General features: G+C 38.3%; 1 protein-coding gene and 1 non-coding gene across 3 annotated transcripts in view; both read left to right on the plus strand.

Moving 5' to 3' along the window:
* Window positions 1-56: 56 nt before the first annotated feature.
* The window catches only part of ADK (adenosine kinase), a 506,764-nt gene continuing 488,321 nt past the window's right edge, over window positions 57-18,499 (plus strand). For both annotated transcript variants that reach the window (XM_032423645.1, XM_032423647.1), the window contains exon 1: window positions 57-165. In XM_032423645.1, the coding sequence (XP_032279536.1) occupies window positions 101-165 (65 nt within the window). In that variant the 5' untranslated portion in view covers window positions 57-100. The remainder of the gene's footprint in view (window positions 166-18,499) is intronic.
* Window positions 2,116-2,188, plus strand: TRNAK-CUU. The gene has a single exon. It is a non-coding gene; the product is annotated as a tRNA-Lys (tRNA).

Here is an 18,499-nt window from a genome sequence, read left to right on the forward strand (position 1 = left end):
GGTTCTGGGAGAAGGAGGCGGTGATGAAGGGAGGAGGTGGGGTCAAGGTGCAGAAGGGGTGGGGCGCATTGCGGAGCCTAAGTGGGGTGGGAGCACGAAGATGGCTGCGGCCGAAGGGGAGCCGAAGCCCAAAAGGCTGAAGGTGGAGGCGCCCCAAGCGCTGAGGTGAGCGCTACTCGACGTAGGGTGGAGGGTGACGGCGCCTGTCGCTAACCAGGGCCCACGTGGGGTTGCGCGGCTCCGGCAGCGAATGGTGTTCTCGCTGCCAGCATGGGGCCAACGCACAAGGACCGGCTGCTCGGGGAGCTGCCCCCACGGCGGTGACCTTTCGCCCGGCGGCCAGCCCAGTATGGCAGAGTAGCTGCCTACTCCGGAGCGGTTCCGGCTGCTCTTGGCCAATCAGAACGCCGGCTTGGGGAGCACCTACTCGGCTGTGGGCGGGCTGAGGGCGCCACGTGGGAGCCTTCCCCTGGTTGGGGTAATGTGACCCTGGAGGACCAGAGCTGACCAGAGCAGAGTCTAATGCGGCCACCTCTTATTCCCTGGGGTGGGGGCAGGGGGGTAACGAGGAGGAGGTCCAGCGACTGCTCTACCCTGGGGCAAAGACAAAATTCTTGGGGATTTTTCGTAAGTGTCGCGGAAGGTCGCTTTGACCTTCCTTTTTGTACATACTCTGAAAGTTGACACCTTTGAAGATCCTGTGCAGGGACCCAGATACCCCGCCTTCGAGGCTTTGCGGGGGCGGGATTTCGCAGAACAGATAGGAAGTGTTGATTTTTCTTTTTTTCTTTGCACTTTTTGGCAGCAGTTGAAACAGTTCCGCCCCTAACACCGACCTGCCTCACGTGTGATTGATGTTGCAACTTTTTAAAAAAGTTGTTTGTTAAAATATTCCCTCTTAATAAGTATAAAGTACAACATGCACAGTCCTGGATGATTTTGAAATGTTTGTTGGAAGGCATTGATTTTTCTGTCTAAAAATAGACATAAATTGATTTAAAACTATTGGGACTTTCCTTGATGATACAAGACAAGTCTCATTTTTTCCAGCATCATCCTTCTTCACCCCCGAAAGAATGAAGCATTCGTAAATGAAAAGGAAAGGTCAGTTAGGGGCCTGGTAGTGTTTTCATGCTGTTTTGAATGGATGGTGATCAAATCCCTGCCAGTGCCTTCAGTGTATTCCTACTACTCTCAATTAGTGTGCTTACCTTATTAAAAATAATAAACTTCTTTTTTCTTATAACAACTCAGGATGTTTTATTTTTACTTTAAGCTTTCAGACCATAGAGTAAATAAAGCAAAGGCTTTTTGAATCAGACCTACCTGGGTTCAAGGCATGTGCTTTCCCTACTTTGCCCATAACTAGAGTTATTTCTTTAAAGGTATGTCCTTCACAAGTTTCCTCTACCAAATTAGAAGACAGATGCAACTTTTCCCCACTATCCCACTAAACATATGGCTCTTAGATTTTTCCTTATGCTAATTCATTTTCAGAGCACTTTCCTGTTTTACAGATGAGGAAATTGAAGCTTCCAAATGAAACAATTCGTTAAGGAAATATGAATCCAGAGTGTCTGGGTGCAAGTCAGTTGTTTGACTCTGCTGTTTCTACTTTTATATAACCACCCACGAAACACTTCTTTCTGCTTATGTATCCTTAAAAACAATGATAAATAATAATGTTTAATACTTAAGTATGTATCAGGCACTGTTTCAGCAATTTACCTATTTTAACTCATTCAATCCCACAACAACCCTAGAAGGTAGATACTATAATTATCTTCATGTTACCAAGGAGGAAACAGGCATAGAGATGTTCAGTAAATTGATCAAGGTCACCCATCTAGTAAGTGGTAGGGTTGGGATTTTAATCCAGGTAGTCTGATTCCAGGTCTGTGCTCTTAATTACCATGCTATACTTAACTAACCTCAAACAATTATCCAAAACCCCTTGTTTTTGTTTCTCTATGTTTGCTTATTTTTTTTGTTGTTAATGTACATAACTTTTTCTGTCGTTGCAATATATAGGCATATCATACTTAATTCTTAAATATACAGAACGTATTGTATGCGTCATTAGTGTTTGTTTAAAACTTGTGAAAGTCCTGGGGTGCCTGGCTGGCTCAGTCGGTAGAGCATGTGACTCTTGATCTCAGGGTCATGGGTTCAAACTCCATGTTGGGCAAAGAGCTTACTTAAAAACAAACAAAAATTGGAAAAGTCCTTAGGCAACTAAAGCTCATGTTGTATATCTACTTAGTGCCATCTGTAGACATGAAGTTAAAAGATTAGACACTTGAGTACTTGAACAAATCTCTTAATTTTGTGTGAAGACCTTTTGGGATTAGCTATTCCTGCTTTTATTATATTTGGCTTTAAGGGTTGCAGTGTGATAACGCCCTGAGTGGTTGGACTGCATGCGTTACCTATGATGACTGGCTTGACATTTAAAGGGCTAGCTACCAGGGCGCCTGGGTGGCTCAGTTGGTTAGGCGACTGCCTTCGGCTCAGGTCATGATCCCAGGGTCCTGGGATCGAATCCCACATCGGGCTCCCTGCTCAGCAGGGAGTCTGCTTCTCCTTCTGACCCTCTCTCCCTTCATGCTCTCTCTCTCACTCTCTCTCTCTCTCTCAAATAAATAAATAAAAATCTTAAAAAAATAAATAAATAAAGGGCTAGCTACCAGTTTTGGTTGATTTTAAAGGGGAACGGCTTATAAAGCCTAAGCAAAATTTAATGTATAGAATCAATTGGTGGGGAAAAAATAAATGTATGAGACATGTTTGTAGATGTCAGAGAAAGTACTTAGGACTTTGAGAATTTCAGTTAGCTCTAGGGTAGTAGTTCTCAACCTGGTGAAATTTTACCTCCCAGGGGACATTCTTGGTAGGGAGTGCTAGTGGCACCTAGTAAGTAGAGTTCAAGGATGCTGCTTAACCTTCTACAACGCACATGAAGCTCCCTCCAACAACAAAGAATTATCTAGCCAGAATTAACAATAGTGTTGAGATAGAAAAAAAAACAAAGGAGAGCATCTGACGGGTCTAGCCTCCCTTTTTCAGAGATCCATTATTTTTCTATGTTGGATTGCTTTTCAGGCTGTAGCAGTTACTAAAGTTGTGAAGAAATAAGCAGGCTCTAACATATTTTCCCATTGGGTTGGGGACAAGAAGGCACATTAATTGAGTGCCAGACGTTATTATACTAGGTGCCTTGTGTATGCTCTCTCCTTCAATGTCTCCAGCAACCTGTGAGGTAGGTAACAATCCTTGTGTCACAGGTGAGGTATCTGGGGCTGAAAGAAGTTGAGAAGCATTTTCGGGAACTGACCCCTAGATGAATATGTTCCATGACGAATACCTATATTTAGGACAACTCATTTTCTTTTCTTTCCTTTGGAAGTCTCATCCTAGCTCATTTCTTTAGCGGTCACCTCTAAGAGGATCCTGTTCCTTCGAAAGCTTATTGAACACATGCCGAGCCTTTTTTTCAGACCGTCTTTAAATGGCTGCTATTTTAGGCATGGTGCTAAAAATTTGGTGCTAATATGTAGAGAGTTAAGACGCAGGTACCATCCTCCTGGTGGGAAATGAGTAAGGTTTGGGAAGATGATACCTGAGCATTCTGAAAGATGACAAGGAGTTAACCAGGTATGAAGTAAAGTGTCTGGCTTTATAGGGAAGTTTGTTTGGAGGTAGATGGGAAAGAGCTGCCTCTGTCGGGGAACTACAGATGGTTTGGTCTGACTGGTTCAGAAAGTAGAGGGCATCCAGGCTTTGTACTGGACAGGTACTGGATCACATGTGTGATCTATCGCTGTATCCTTAAGTTCTCAGAACCTAATTTTAACTGTCTGCTGAATATCTCCTTCTGAGTGTCTTGCTGACCCTTCAAAGTCATATATATCAAACTAAATCCATCTGTTGTCCTAAATCTGCACCTTCTTCCATGGCCCCTGTGTCTCTTAATGGCACCACTAACTTCTCTTTCTCCAAAGTTTGGAACCTAGGTATTTGCTTCATTTTCCATCCACATATAGTTATCAGAGTTGGTCTTTTCTTCTTCAGTAATGTTTCATAAACGCCTTTCCTTCCATTCCTGCTGCCACAACTCAAGCATAGACTTCATCTTGCTTAGACTTTGTTGGCTTCCTAACTAGTCTCTCTACCTCCAGTGTCAAGTTCTTCGTAATCTTCAGGCATAACTTTACTGGTTCATCAAAGCAAATACTTGTAAGCTCTGAAGTTGATTTTAGGAAGGGTTGAATCCTAAGAGCCCACATCATAACTCTCTGCCATTAGTAATTAAAGATCAATCCAGGTCATGACTTTTAGTAATACTAAAAAGGAAACAAACTGCAGTTCTCCAATCAGCAAATATTGAGCTTTTCTCAAATTATTGCTTCCTAACCGTTTCACTTCCCTGGAATCCTTTTATTCTTTCCCTGTGTGTCCTACCTCACTATGGACCCTGTGTTTTAAAATTATATAGTAAATATAGGAAGAAAAGTCTGTAAGTATCTTAGGTGACCAAGTAACAGTTTTAGTAACCCCTTCTTCTAAAACACATTTTTTTTCTCTTTCAGAAAATTGTCTGGAAGATTATTTTTACAAACTGAGCACACTGTTCCAGGAGTGGTCTGTTGTGAGGATTAAATGAGGAGACTATATGCAGACTGGAAAGGAGCAAGGATGATCATGTGTCCTTAGTGTGTTGCATAGTGCCTGGTCCTTAGGAGCTGTTCAATTAACGTTTGTTGAATGAATTATTAGCACAGCATAGAGTGGGACTGAAAACCTTCACTTTTCTAGACCTTGTATTTTTAATAACACAGTCTAAAATTGAAGTTGGTGGCTCTTTTTTGGATGTTACTACATGCCGTTCGCTTATATTCACAAATGTAATCCTTTAAGATTAAGGCTTTGGACTATCAAGGAAAGTGGAAAGCAAAAGTCTCCTGAGGTACTTTGCATGGGTGTCCTAATAAGGTGCTTTCCTGGGCATTAGATGCTAGGACAGAGTGAGGGAGGTAGAGAGAGAGCCATGGGAAAGCCTGTATGGATGGTCCTGGGTGTCTAGGGACAAGTGTGAAATGCTTAGAGCTCAGGGAAGGTGGAAAGGGCTCTAGGAAAAGACATAGGCATTGAAAACTGTGTTTCTGATTTTAGGTATAGGCCTAGACTGAATAACACTAAATAAAACAAGCTGAGGGACGCCTGGGTGGTTCACTCGGTTAAGCGTCTGCCTTTGGCTCAGGTCATGATCTCAGGGTCCTGGGATCAAGTCCCACATCGGGCCCCTTGCTCAGCGGGGAGCCTGCCTTTCCCTCTGCTGCTCCCCCTGCTTGTGCTCTCTCTCTCTCTCTCTCTGACAAATAAATAAATAAAACCTTAAAAAAAAAACCCACACACACATGAGGCTGATATGCTACTTTTTACCTGGAATATGGCTCCACTTTCCTTCCATCAGTTAAAATTCTGCCTGTGTGCAAAATATTCACAGTTAAGTGAATAAGAGAGAGAATCAGAATTATACAGAGCATTTTAATCAGGATGGAAATCAGTAGAGCAGTGATAAAGAGCATGGTCTCTGGAATCTGACATCTGGTTTGACTCTTGGTCCTTCCTAGCTGGTGGCCTTGGAACAGTTGCTTACTGGCCTCCGCCTTTGTTTTCTCACCTATGAAATGGGTATAATAATAATGCCTACTTCAAAACATTGTTTATTTCATGAGAAAAATATAAAATCGGTAGCTCACAAGTCTTCAATAAATGTTAGTTGTTATTACTATGGTACTGTTTATCCTACTGTCGACCCCTACTCTGCTCCAAATGCAGCAACTACAAATTAAAAAAGAGAACAGGGGCACCTGGGTGGCTCAGTCGGTTAAGCATCTGCCTTCGGCTCTGGTCATGATCCCAGTGTCCTGGGATCGAGTCCCGCATCGGGCTCCCTGCTCCCCCTGCTTGTGTTCCCTCTCTCGCTGTCTCTTTCTCTGTCAAATAAATAAATAAAATCTTAAAAAAAAAAAAAAGAAAACAGAAAGATACAGGTATATTGGAGAAAAGATAAACATCTCCAAGGACTAACACGGGGAGGAAACATGCAATTAGACTCTGGGTTCAGGAGCTGGTGGAAATAACTGTGCAGGGGAACTGGAGTCATACAATGGATGAAACTGGGAGCCGGGGTGGTGGTGGTGGTGGGGGGGGGCCTGGATGAAAAGAAGGCTGAGTGCCTTTGCTCCTGGCTGTTGCTTTAAAAAGCTGTGGACCTTAAGAGGCAGCACAGAAACGGCTGAGCGGCCAGACGGCTCAGAGTTGGGAACTAGTTTTCACACTGTCACGTACTACAAGAGCACCAAGCTTGGAGGTCATGTGATCTGGAAGAGGGGTGACCTATCTCAAACCACCAGAAGAACAGGAAGGGAAACTTTGAGCCTGCAAACATAATGAGGAAGAACATTATTTAGAAAATAAGTACAACCATCAGGAGATTAATTCACTCAAAATCTAATGGAATTCTCAGCAATTTCAAAATGACTTTTAAGTATTTCAGAGATCCTTAAAGTAGTAGCCATTAAAAAACATGTTACGATTCAAAAATTAATAGTAGATACGAAATAAATAGCTATATAAAAGAATAAATGGAGTTACTGAAATTAAAACAAAAAACTAGGTTGATCAAACTCTACACCAAACATATTTGAGGGGAAAATTAGTAAATTGGAAGGTAGTACTCAATAATTCACCCAGATGTAGCATGCATGCTGATTTCAATATCTTTTCTAGAATAGAGTAAGAAAATATGTACAGCAATTTTTGTGTAAGAAATTCTTACCTTTTCAAGGCACATCAGTTTGGTTACTTGTAACAACAGCCTCTCGCTATTTAGCTACATTTAGTTGCTAGTAAATCCTGCTATTTTGCTGTTACCTGCAAATGCAGGATTATAGATAGGAAGGTAGCCGATGTGATCCTTATTCACTGATCACTCACAAAATTAGGAATGATTAGAAATGATACTGAAGTGATTACGTGGCTATTTGCCTTCTAGAGGCTGAGGCTGGACTTTAGTGCATCCCTAGTAGAACCATTTCTAAGTCTTTAAGGGACTCAATTAACTAATATAACTGGTAACCCCAGCCAAATATGACTCATTCTAGGAATGCATCTCTTGCCTCCATTGTCCTCGGGTATGTTGGATTTGTTTCCCACATATGCCATCTTAATATAACAAGAAAGATGGCATTTCTCAACCCCAAGCCAAAATCTCCTGAGCCCAGTGGAAGAGATTTTCCACATCCATGTATCGGTTTTGAAAATACTTTGATTGGACCTGCCTAGGTTACATACCCACTATTGAGCCAGTTACTATATCAGAGGTGGGGATTTTGGCCAGTCTTGGATATATTCTTTCTTCTCATCCTGTGTGTCATGTGTGCCAGTGTGGATGTGGGTGGGTTTGTGAGCCAGTGGTGTTTGTATGTATGGGGTGTAGATGGAGTTCAGGGGGGTACTCTAATAACTCCACCAGGGCCTTGTAGAGTGAAGGAGGTAGTGTCATTCCTTCAGCATGAGAAAAATCCATAGCATAGAAAACCCCATTTTTATAGCATGTATAGAAAATATTTGTGAAAACAAAGGAACCATCCCCCTACTGATAATCTCATTCCTCAGGGTCTAGCCAAAGTCTGTCTTCTTTATAAAACTCTCCTAATCATCCAGTTTGGAAATGCCTCTTCTGGCTGTTTGTACTTTATACTTTGCATTACTGCTGTGTGTAATGTGCATGTTTTATCTCACTGCTGCTTGAAGTCAGGAAGCTAGTTGAATAACTCTTAGTGCCTCATAATTCATTACTTCATTGCAATATAACAGGCTCTAAACTTTTGTTGAATAAATGAATTCTTTTTTTTTTTAAAGATTTTATTTATTTTTTGACAGAGAGAGAGAGAGAGAGGGAACAGAAGCAGGGGGAGTGGGAGAGGGAGAAGCAGGCTTCCCGCTGAGCAGGGAGCCTGATGCGGGGATGCAGTTCTCGATCCCAAGAGCCTGGATCATGACCTGAGCCGAAGGCAGACGCTTAACATCTGAGCTACCCAGGTGCCCCGAATAAGTGAATTCTTAAGTAACTCTTACAAAGATGTTTTAGGATTATGTTTGTAGTACTCAGTGTTGTAAAATGGATTCACGTGTTAGCGGTAAATTCTTACCTGTTTCTAAGAGTTGATAGAGTCCTTACCTGAGAACACTTCATGGTTTTTGGACCTTTCATTTTTCTTGTTATATGTAGTGAGCTTGTGTACAAAAGAAACCCAATACCGCAGGACAGTAGAGGCAAGAGATGCACTCCTAGATTGCATTTCTGTTCTTTCTGGTGACTGTAGTGAACTTTGACTATAATAATAATTTCTTGCATTTGTCCATTGGGAAAGTTCCTTCAGAAGTAAAAAATATACTTCTACATAAACAGTAACATTTTATTAAGGCCCTGTGGTCAGTGTTTTCTTTTCTTTCTTTTTTAAATGTAGAATTACTTATTTGGCGGAGGAATAAATTTTCTGAAACTGAATTTACAAAGATCTCAGTCACCTATCAGAATGATTAATCTAAGGGTTTGCAAGTCCTTAATTAGTGAGACTATTTGCAATGTAATCAGAACTCTAAAAACATTGAGGGTTAGCAATACTATTCTTTTTTTTAAAATTTTTTTGTTAAGATTTTTATTTATTTATTTGACAGAGAGAGACACAGAGAGAGGGAACACAAGCAGGGGGAGTGGGAGAGGGAGAAGCAGGCTTCCTGAGGAGCAGGGAGCCCAATGTGGGGCTTGATCCCAGGACCCTGGGATATGACCTGAGCCGAAGGCAGATGCTTAACAACTGAGCCACCCAGGCGCCCCAGCAATACTATTCTTAATTTTGTAGTGTACTGTGTAGCATAATGTACTATGTAATCAATGGATAATACCACAAAATGGTCTTTTAAAGAAAACTCTCTCTGTTGACTCATCTAGGAGGGGGTCAGTTGAAAACAAAATATAGCAAAAGAATCAAATTCAGATGTCTTAGGTTTTTCTCAAATTCTTTTAAGCTTGATATAGCAATATAAACTGTTTTACTCCCTGAGCCCTAGAGCTGAAGTTTGAAAAACCATGTAAGTTTTTGAGTAAACAAGTTGAAATACAAGAAAATTATTTCCTTTAAAAATAAACAGTTCAAATATGTTGTCTTTGAAGTTAACCACATTAGAGATTTGAACATTTTCTTGTTTTATAGGCATGACTGAGGGAAGTCTTAGGTTCCTCCTAAAATAGAGTTTTTCAGAAATTGTTTTTCCTAAAGAGAGATGAGACCTTAGTTATCATTGTTACTTCTTAGTTTTGTTGAAGATTAAAGCTGTTAAGCCGTAGAAGTGTTGCAGGCTTACACCCTCAGTTATGTCTCTTTTCTCACACACTCAAGATGAACTGACTATATTCCATTTTAGCATGGGATAGCATGTTGACACACATGGAAGTATACTGACAAAATTCTACTTTGTCTTGTTTTACATAGCACTTACCCAAATGTATAGAACTGGGTAGTTATATTTGAAATATTACAATAAAACATAATTACACTATTTAATTCAGTAAGTTCAATGTTTAGTACTAAAAATAATATTTTTACTAAAATAATATTTTAGTAAAAAAGAAAGGAAAAGATTTGTCTTTCGGGGAGGGGTCTATGGGGAATATAGATTCTTCTCTACATAGTAGGTTTGACTTCTTTGGGTCTTTTCCTATGTTTGAATATTGTAAGGATGCTCAATAGAAAAATATAGAAACTTCTAGATTTACACTCACAGATCTTTAGAATTGGGAGAGATACTAAGATTTCTTGGCCCAGCCTACTATATTAGGCAGGAATCCCTTCTTTAGTACTCCCCTTCCCCTACTTGTGTACCATTCCTCCCCAAGATTCAGCACAAATAAGGGAAGAGGAGTACATTTTTCCACTAATGGAAACACGTACACACCAGAGACCTTTGACTTATGTGAAGCTTGAATAAACTACTTTCCTGAGAAGATTTGTTAATATCCCATAGATACCAAGTCCAATTCAGAGCTCTTTAAATGATCTGTTGACCAAGGTGTTGCATCTTTATACTCATAAAACAGGTCTATACTCATTAGCAGGCTCTCTAGCCTTTCCCTTTTAGAAGCTATTCCCTTTTAGAAGTGTTGCCAAAGACTGCTGGAAAATGCTGATGGGAGTGGGGGGTAGGAACAGGGGTGGGAGGTGATGACTGAGTGCAAATTCCCAGGTAGGGTGGTACCTCCCAGAGCTGAGGTTTCCTGCAAATTATGGAGTTGGGGTGTGAAAACAATAGCATATCTCAGCCAAGATGTGCCTCTGAAATTTTAATTTACAATTTCATGTGATTTTTAGAAACTCTTTGGACATGTTTTAGAATCTTTAGATTATTAGTGCCTGATGAGGTACTTAAAATCAGTCTAATATTTATATTGTACAGTTGAGAGAATTGAAGCCCAGAGAGGTTAACTGATAATCAGTCAGGTAATACAGCTAGTTACTTAAAGCTGTGAAGTATTTGAGTTGAGATTTGATCCCAAGTCATACCCTCTGGAACAAGAAATGAAGTATCTGTTTTCTTTGAAGTTTTTTGTTTGTTTGTTTTGAGATAAGAATAACATACTTAAAGATTTTATCAGATGCTTTCCCTTACCTTTTCTTACTGATCCTCACATGAAGGTAACGGTCTTCAGCTGAGGAAATAAACACAGAGAAGTTAAGATTTCCTAAGTAGTGAGCTCTCAATTCACACTCAGGACCTAGGACTTATATTTCCTGCTGTTTACATTACATTTATGAAGCTGTAAATTGAGAACTTGTCAAAGTGAATTGTGTGTGTTCTAGATAAGCACACTTAAATAGTGTGCATTTATTTAAATAATAAATTCTGTGGCACTGTGTTTGGTAACCTTGTTTAGATTTTTGTCTTTCAAGTTCTCTTACTGACACGTATGTAGCCTACCCCCCTCTCCCCAAGAATAAATACTGTATTCCCTTGTGGGATATACTTAATGGTATGCTTTGCAAATGGATTAACTCCTTAAACTTGAATTTTTAGCAGATTTCTTTCCAGCCACTTTTTAAAAAAATTTTGTTATGTTAATCACCATACATTACATCATTAGTTTTTGCTGTAGTGTTCCATGATTCATTGTTTGCATATAACACCCATTGCTCCATTCAATACATGCCCTCTTTAATACCCATCACCAGGCTAACCCATCCCCCCACCCCCTCCCCTCTAGAACCCTCAGTTTGTTTCTCAGAGTCCACAGTCTCTCATGGTTTGTCTCCCCCTCTGACTACCCCCCCTTCATTTTTCCCTTCCAACTGTCTTCTCTCTCTCTCTCTTTTTTTTTTAACATATAATGTATTATTTGTTTCAGAGGTACAGGTCTGTGATTCATCAGTCTTACACAATTCACAGTGAATTTTGAGCAGATTTCTAATTAAAAAGCCTTGAGCAAACCAATTTTGCTTATGTTTAAGTTAAAATGTTCAGTTTAGAGAGCAATTTCTAGTAAGTTTTAATTTACTTTGGAGATTTTCAATCTTGTCTTTAGCATTATCAATTATAATAATATGAGATAACTATTATTGATTAGAAAGTTTAATATGCCCAATATTACACAATTCGTGAGTGGCAGAGATAGGATTCAAACCTGAATCTGTCTTATTAAAGATTTTTCATAATTAGCTATAATATTCAGATATCATATAACCAACAGCAACAGGAATCAATGGTGATTTGTATGATTAAAAAAATTAAGCACACCCTTTGCTTCAAAAAGTATTCCTATATTATACATGAAACAAGTACTAATAATCCTCTAAAAAGCTATTAATCTTTTAATACTATCAGTAATTTGAAATCCTATGAAAATGTTCTACCAGATCTGAGATGGTAGTGATGAGAACTCCTTTTCATTAAAAATGACCTGCAGGGGCTCCTGGGTGGCTCAGTCGTTAAGTGTCTGCCTTTGGCTCAGGTCGTGATCCCAGGGGTCTGCCTTCGGCTCAGGTCATGATCCCGGGGTCCTGGGATTGAGCCCTGAGAGTCAAGAGTCCGAGAGTTGGGCTCCCGGCTCTGCGGGAAGCCTGCTTCTCATTCTCCCACTCCCCCTGCTTGTGTTCCCTCTCTCTCTGACTCTCTCTCTGTCAAATAAATAAAATCTTTAAAAAATAAAAAAAATAAAAACAAAAATGACCTGCAGTCATTATTAGCCTTGAACCTCATATAAATAATAATAAAGGCAGCCTTTTAAAAGAAATGAAATGTTCTGTTAGCCTATTTTTAAGAATAGGACCACAACATTCATTAAATTCAAATGACATTTAAAAACCTCAATTTCATAATGCTTGATAATCATAGGAAAAAGGAAGGGGGGAGGGTAATAGAGATCTGTGAACAGGAATGGGGAGGTAAAAGGAGGTGATAAAAAACAAAAAGGCTCAATTCTGTTTAGCTATTTCTGATTTCTAACCTCCAACCTCAGATACCTCATCTTTTCAGCTTTTTACTGAGCTCTGAGCTGTGAATGAGAGTTTGTGAGAAACTTCTTGTTATGAACTGGGTACTATTAAGGTTTTTGTCTAGCTTTGTGTATGCACCTGTGAAGTGAGTAGTATAGACTATAATGCTTTTCAAACTACATCATGGCTCAGTTTGGTTGTAGCACAACTGGTATTTTATAAAAGGAAAATAGAATAGAAAATATCAGTGCATTGAATATGGTAAGCATTAGTATTGCTTTGTGAAACATTGTTCGATTAGGTATAAGTATAGCATACTAGGTTGCAATTAAAAATGTATTTTTCACAGTGAGTTTGGTTTTTTATACCAGAATTTAGTGGCTTAAAATAATAACCATTTTATTAGAGTTCATGATTTCGTGGGTCAGGAATTCAGACGTGGTTTGGCTGGTTGATTCTTCTGCTCCGTGTGGTATTGACTAGGATCACTTGGAGGTATTTAGCTGACAACAGGTCTGGTCTGGAGTGTTCAGATTGTCCTTACTTGTCTGATGCTTTGTTGAGGATAGCTGGAAAGCTTGGCTCAACCCGACTTCTCTTCCTTTCCATGTAGTTTGTGAATCTCTCCGTGTGGTTTCTTCAGCCTCTTAGTTGGGCTTCTTATATGGCAATTCAGGGCTCCCAAGAGACCAAGCCAGGAGCTGGCAGTCCTCTTAAGGATAGCCTGGAATCTGTTACAGCATCACTTCGTATACCCATTGGTCAGAGGAGTCATAGGCTAGCCCAAATTCAAGGGGAGGGGACATAGACTCTTGTCTCCAGGAAACTGAGGCCATTTTTTAATCTGCTACAATTATGGTAAAATAATTTTGGAAAACATGACTGAATCATATTTCCAAGCTTTTATTTCTGTTATTGCCCCTTGAAAGATGATTACTTTTTATAGTTCCCCCTTCCCCATTGGAAAATATGTCTAGTTTTGGTTTCAAAGTTCAGAATTTAACTTAAATGTATATATTATTTTTCCATAAAATACTGAGTGTTTCTGGTTTTTGAAGAAATGATTTAAGATACAAAAATTTCTGTGAAGTCTTAAGTTTGCTATCTGACACTACCTAAAAAGTCTATTTGGCACGAGAAAGGAGCTGCCTCCTTATAATGCCTAAAGATTACATTTGGATTTAATAACCCCCTTCACATACAGGCCATCTGAGGCTGTTATGTTTTTGTTGGAAACAGAAAGAGTGAGAAATCTGCTTCTGTTCCCCACACACATTCCACCACTTTTCAGTAAAGAAAACAAAAACGTTGAATAAAAGAAAATGGAAAACCGTTCCAATATTTATAAAACAACCAAGTAGAAATGATTATTTCTTAGGACATTTTTCAGATAAAACTGCATATTCAATTTGAGACCATATTTATTTTTACTCTTATAAAGAAAATGGTAGAGACTAGGGGTTGGAAAAAGGATGTACCTAAGGGCTATATAAGTAAATTTGTTTTGGAACCTTTTGTGAACATTTGTGATTTCAACTTCTGAGTCTTGAAAGATCTTGATAAGCAAGGAAGGCCTCAGTAAGCCCTAAATTACATTCACATAGCTGAATGTCTAGGAGGGGGAATTTACTTAGCTTGATAGTAAACTTAGCCACTTGCTATTCATTGTGTACCCCTAAATTCTAGCAGAGTGGTTAAAAGATGTTTTTTGTCAAAAATCACTCTTGTGATTTTGACAGAAATGGAATTGTGGTTGAAATTTTGAAAAATTAAGAGATCTAAGTAATTATTCTTGGTTTTAATTAAGAATCTTAGTTAAATTAAAGATTAAAATGGCAATTCATTGGCATTTTCATTCATTTATTAAATAGATTTAATCTATTTAAGCATATATGGGAACAAAGGAAGTAATTTCTGAAAATATTTCAGATGGTGTTCCATCGGGAAGCTCTCATTGGATCACTGCATCTTATGGGGGACATCGTAGTGTGGTGTTCTGAAATTTGGATATTTTAAAAGTCTCAGACTTATAGCAGACTTTTGGGGTTATTCTAGTGACACTGTGTATGTACTGTAGGAATTAGCCCCAGTTCTAGAGTCAAACTACTAAGAGTTTGGATTTCTGTTCTATAATGTGTGACTGGGCAAGTTATTTAACTCTGAGCTTTGGGGCACCTGGGTGGCTCAGTCATTAAGCGTCTGCCTTTGGCTCAGGTCATGATCCCAGGGTCCTGGGATTGAGCCCAGCATTGGGCTCCCTACTCAGTGGGAAGCCTGCTTCTCCCTCTCCCACTCCCCCTGCTTGTGTTCCCTCTCTCACTGTCTCTCTCTCTGTCAAATAAATAAGTAAAATCTTTAAAAAAACAAAACTCTGAGCTTCAATTTCTTGAGCTTCAATTTCTTCATCTGTAAAATGGCAATAATAAAACATTTCATATTTGAGAGATAAAGTGGGATAGTACTTGAAAGATACATAGCATGGTGTCTGGGATATACTATGCAGTCAGTAAGTTTTACCTACTATTTTACTTAAATACATACCTACGGCTGCTAGCAGTTGACTCCAAGAATGGTTCCTCTCTTGGGGTGTTGTTCAAATAAAACTGCATATTCAATTCTGGACATTTATTTGTAGTCTATCAATAGAAAACAGTAGGCACCACGAAGTAAGAAAAATTAGAAGAAAAAAATCTGTTTGGCAAGTCTTTATCTCCAACTCTAACCTCTCCCAGAGTTCCAGTCTTCTGAGCTTCTCTTGTGCCTTCTCCATTTTAATAAACAGTACTGTTTACCCAGTTTAGTCCAAATTTACCCAATATATTCCAAAATCTAGGAGTTGCTCTTGATTCCTTCCTTTTCCTTAATCTCTCATATCTAGTCCAACAACAAGTTCTGTCATTCTGTCTCTAAAATGTCCATCTTCTATGTCCACCACTATTATTTGTCTGCTCTATTACTATAATAGGCTTCTAATTTGGTCTCTCTCCTTTCATGCTCCTGTAGTCCATTCTCTACACAATAACCTGGGGTGATCTTTGAAAACAAAATTAGATCATGTTATTTGTCTGTTTAAAACGTTAAAACAGTGGCTTCCTGTCATGCTTATAACAAAATCAAAACTTCGTAGGCTCATAAAAGCTAACATCTACTTCTTGCTCTGACCACAACATTTCTTCTCTTCCTTGCCTTTTTTCACATTTCTCTTCTAGCCGTCATTTTAGTGCTATCAGTAATGACCTTCCTCCACCTGGCTTTTCCTTGTCATTCAGTTCTCTCCTGCTGGAAGCCTTCCCTGACTATCTGAAGGACCTGTTCTCTACATTGATCTGCTGGTTTTAATTCTGTGCATAACACTTATGATCATTTGATGTTCTTACTGTTGGATTATTCATCCATATCCCCTCACTAGAATGTAAGGGCCGTTCATGTTCGTGATTGTAGCTGAATCTCTAGTGTCTTGAGCAGTCGAGTAGCTGCTCAATAAATATTTGTTGAGTTAATGAGTGAGTAATTCCTAAAAGCTTGTTTGTAAGTACCATAGACCAGATCTGTAGTGAAATAAAAATAAGAAAAATCTATTCTGTAGAAACTATACTTCAAAAGATTCCAGTAGTACTTTGGGAAGAGCTGTTCTTTATTTTGTGATGTCCTTCAAACATTTTTTTAAAAATATTTTATTTATTTGTTTATTTATTAGAGAGGCAAAGAGAGAGCGAGCGGGGAGAGGAGCAGGGACAAGCCGACTCCATGCTGAGCGTGGAGCCCGACGTGGGGCTCGATCTCATGACCTGAGCTGAAATCAAGAGTCGGACACTTAATCAACTAAGCCACCCAGGAGCCCCTCCTTCATACATTTTTATGTTAAAATGCCCTTTCTTCATGAAATGGTAGTGATATTCAATTGTATAATTTAAAAATGTATTCTTGGCAGCATAAATAATTGGGTAGTGCTGTTATCCTGTACTTCAGACTAGAGGTTTTCTTTGAGTTTCAGAGATCTGTAGTTCACTGGAAATAAAGAAGCACTGTGTAGGTGTTCCAGGGAGGGAGTTGCTAAGAATTTTTACTAAATAAAGTTCAGTCAATCAAATGTTATTACATTCTTCAAATTCTCCTGGGAAACAAATGGTCAGGTTCCATTTAAAGATTATGTTGTTTGAATATGTAATGTTTAAGTGAAATGTGACATAAGAATCTACAGCTAATAATTAAAAGAAAATAAAAATAGTAGACCTTTTATATGTAATGTCTTTGGGGAAGAGTTAATACATTTAGTAATGTTTCTTAGAATAATCTTGTCCATAATGAAAGCTAACTAAAATTGTATTAACATTGATCAACTCTTTAAAGAAACAACGCAAGTTGTATTGAGACACAAGTGAACTTTTTTCTTTCGTTGGCCAATAAAAACTGAAATTTTAGGGCTTAAGATGTCACCTATAACAAACTCCCTTGTGTTTCAGGTAAGAAAACTGATGGCTAAAGGTTATAATGTTCTTTGTTAGGTCCGGGATTAGAATTCCTATCTCCTTTTTCCCAGGTTCCTGAACCTTATGCTATGGCACACTACTTATTTTTAGGGAGATAAGAAATTTCTCTTTTTGGAGTAGGATATAGATGGTTTTAGAAGTATTATTTTATTAGCATCTTAATTTATAGGAAAGGAGATGTATTTTTAAGTAATATGCAGGGAAGGCATTCCAAATTCAGTGTTGTGACAGCGGCCTCTTAGGGGCTATGCAGAGCTCTAAAAGTGGTATTTATGCTTTTAATTTTTGTCAAGTTAAGATTTAAAATTAATCAAGAAAATCATAAAGACATTTTATTTTTGTTATTCCTGTTTTAAACAGTCTTTATACATGAAAAGATGAGATGTGTAAAATAAGCCCAGTTCCTCCAAAAATAAAGTGTAGTTTTGATGGGTTGTGATTTAAAAAATACATTTTAAAAAAACAGAAGGAATAACTTTTGTATTTTTAAAATATTTCAGAAATATAATTAAAATTTAATAATATGAAAATTTTACATTAATAAAACCAATATATAGTAGAAAGTTTATAAGGTAGATCAATATGAAAAAGAAAGTAAAAATTACACATAATCCCACTTTCCAGAGAAACCCATAATGACATATTGGTATATTTCTTTCCCATCTTTTTTCTTTGCATAATGGCATGTATTTTTTTTTTTTAACACAGTCAAGCTCATACTCTACATTCCTTTTGTTTATTTTGCTTCTTCATTTAACATATCATGAGTATTTTCCTACATCCTTAAAAGGTCTATGAAAACATTTTGTAATAGCTCCATAACATTCTTCTGCAATTTATTTAACCATTACCCTACTTTGGTTATTTAGAATATCATAAATTTTTTCTATTAATGCTGAAATGAATAAATGGGTGTACAAATCTTTGTTCACATTGTTCTATTTTAATTTATGATAGTTGCCTAAAAAAGGAATTGGTGGCACATACTGCCAAAAAGCTTTCTAGAAATGTATTAATTTATACTCCCACTAACAATGTATGAAAGTGCTTGTTTTATTGCACCCTTAACTGCAAACTGGTTGTGTTTGAAGAGAACTTTGCTATCATTTTTGGGCTTGAAGCATTTGTTGAAAAAATGTAGTAGGGTGGGTCTACGTATTTATTTAGGCTACCTGGAGGCACTTAGCTGTTTGGGGTTAGTTATCTATTTGCTTTTATAGTGGCTGACTAACCAAACTGTTAAATAAAATAAAATATTTACTTATCTACCCAAGAGCAAACTGTTCTGACCCACTTATCTTGATGCACCGATTTAAGCTATAAGGAGGTTAATGAAAGTTAGAAATTTCAGTTGGCTGCTTTTTCTCTGAAGTGAAAAGATTACATTTGAAATAAGTTACTTAAAAAATTGATCAAAAAAGTTTAAGTAGGGTGCCTGGGTGGCTCAGTCGG

Source organism: Phoca vitulina, unplaced genomic scaffold (genome assembly GCF_004348235.1).
Source record: "Phoca vitulina isolate PV1807 unplaced genomic scaffold, GSC_HSeal_1.0 scaffold29, whole genome shotgun sequence".
Lineage (NCBI taxonomy): Eukaryota > Metazoa > Chordata > Mammalia > Carnivora > Phocidae > Phoca > Phoca vitulina.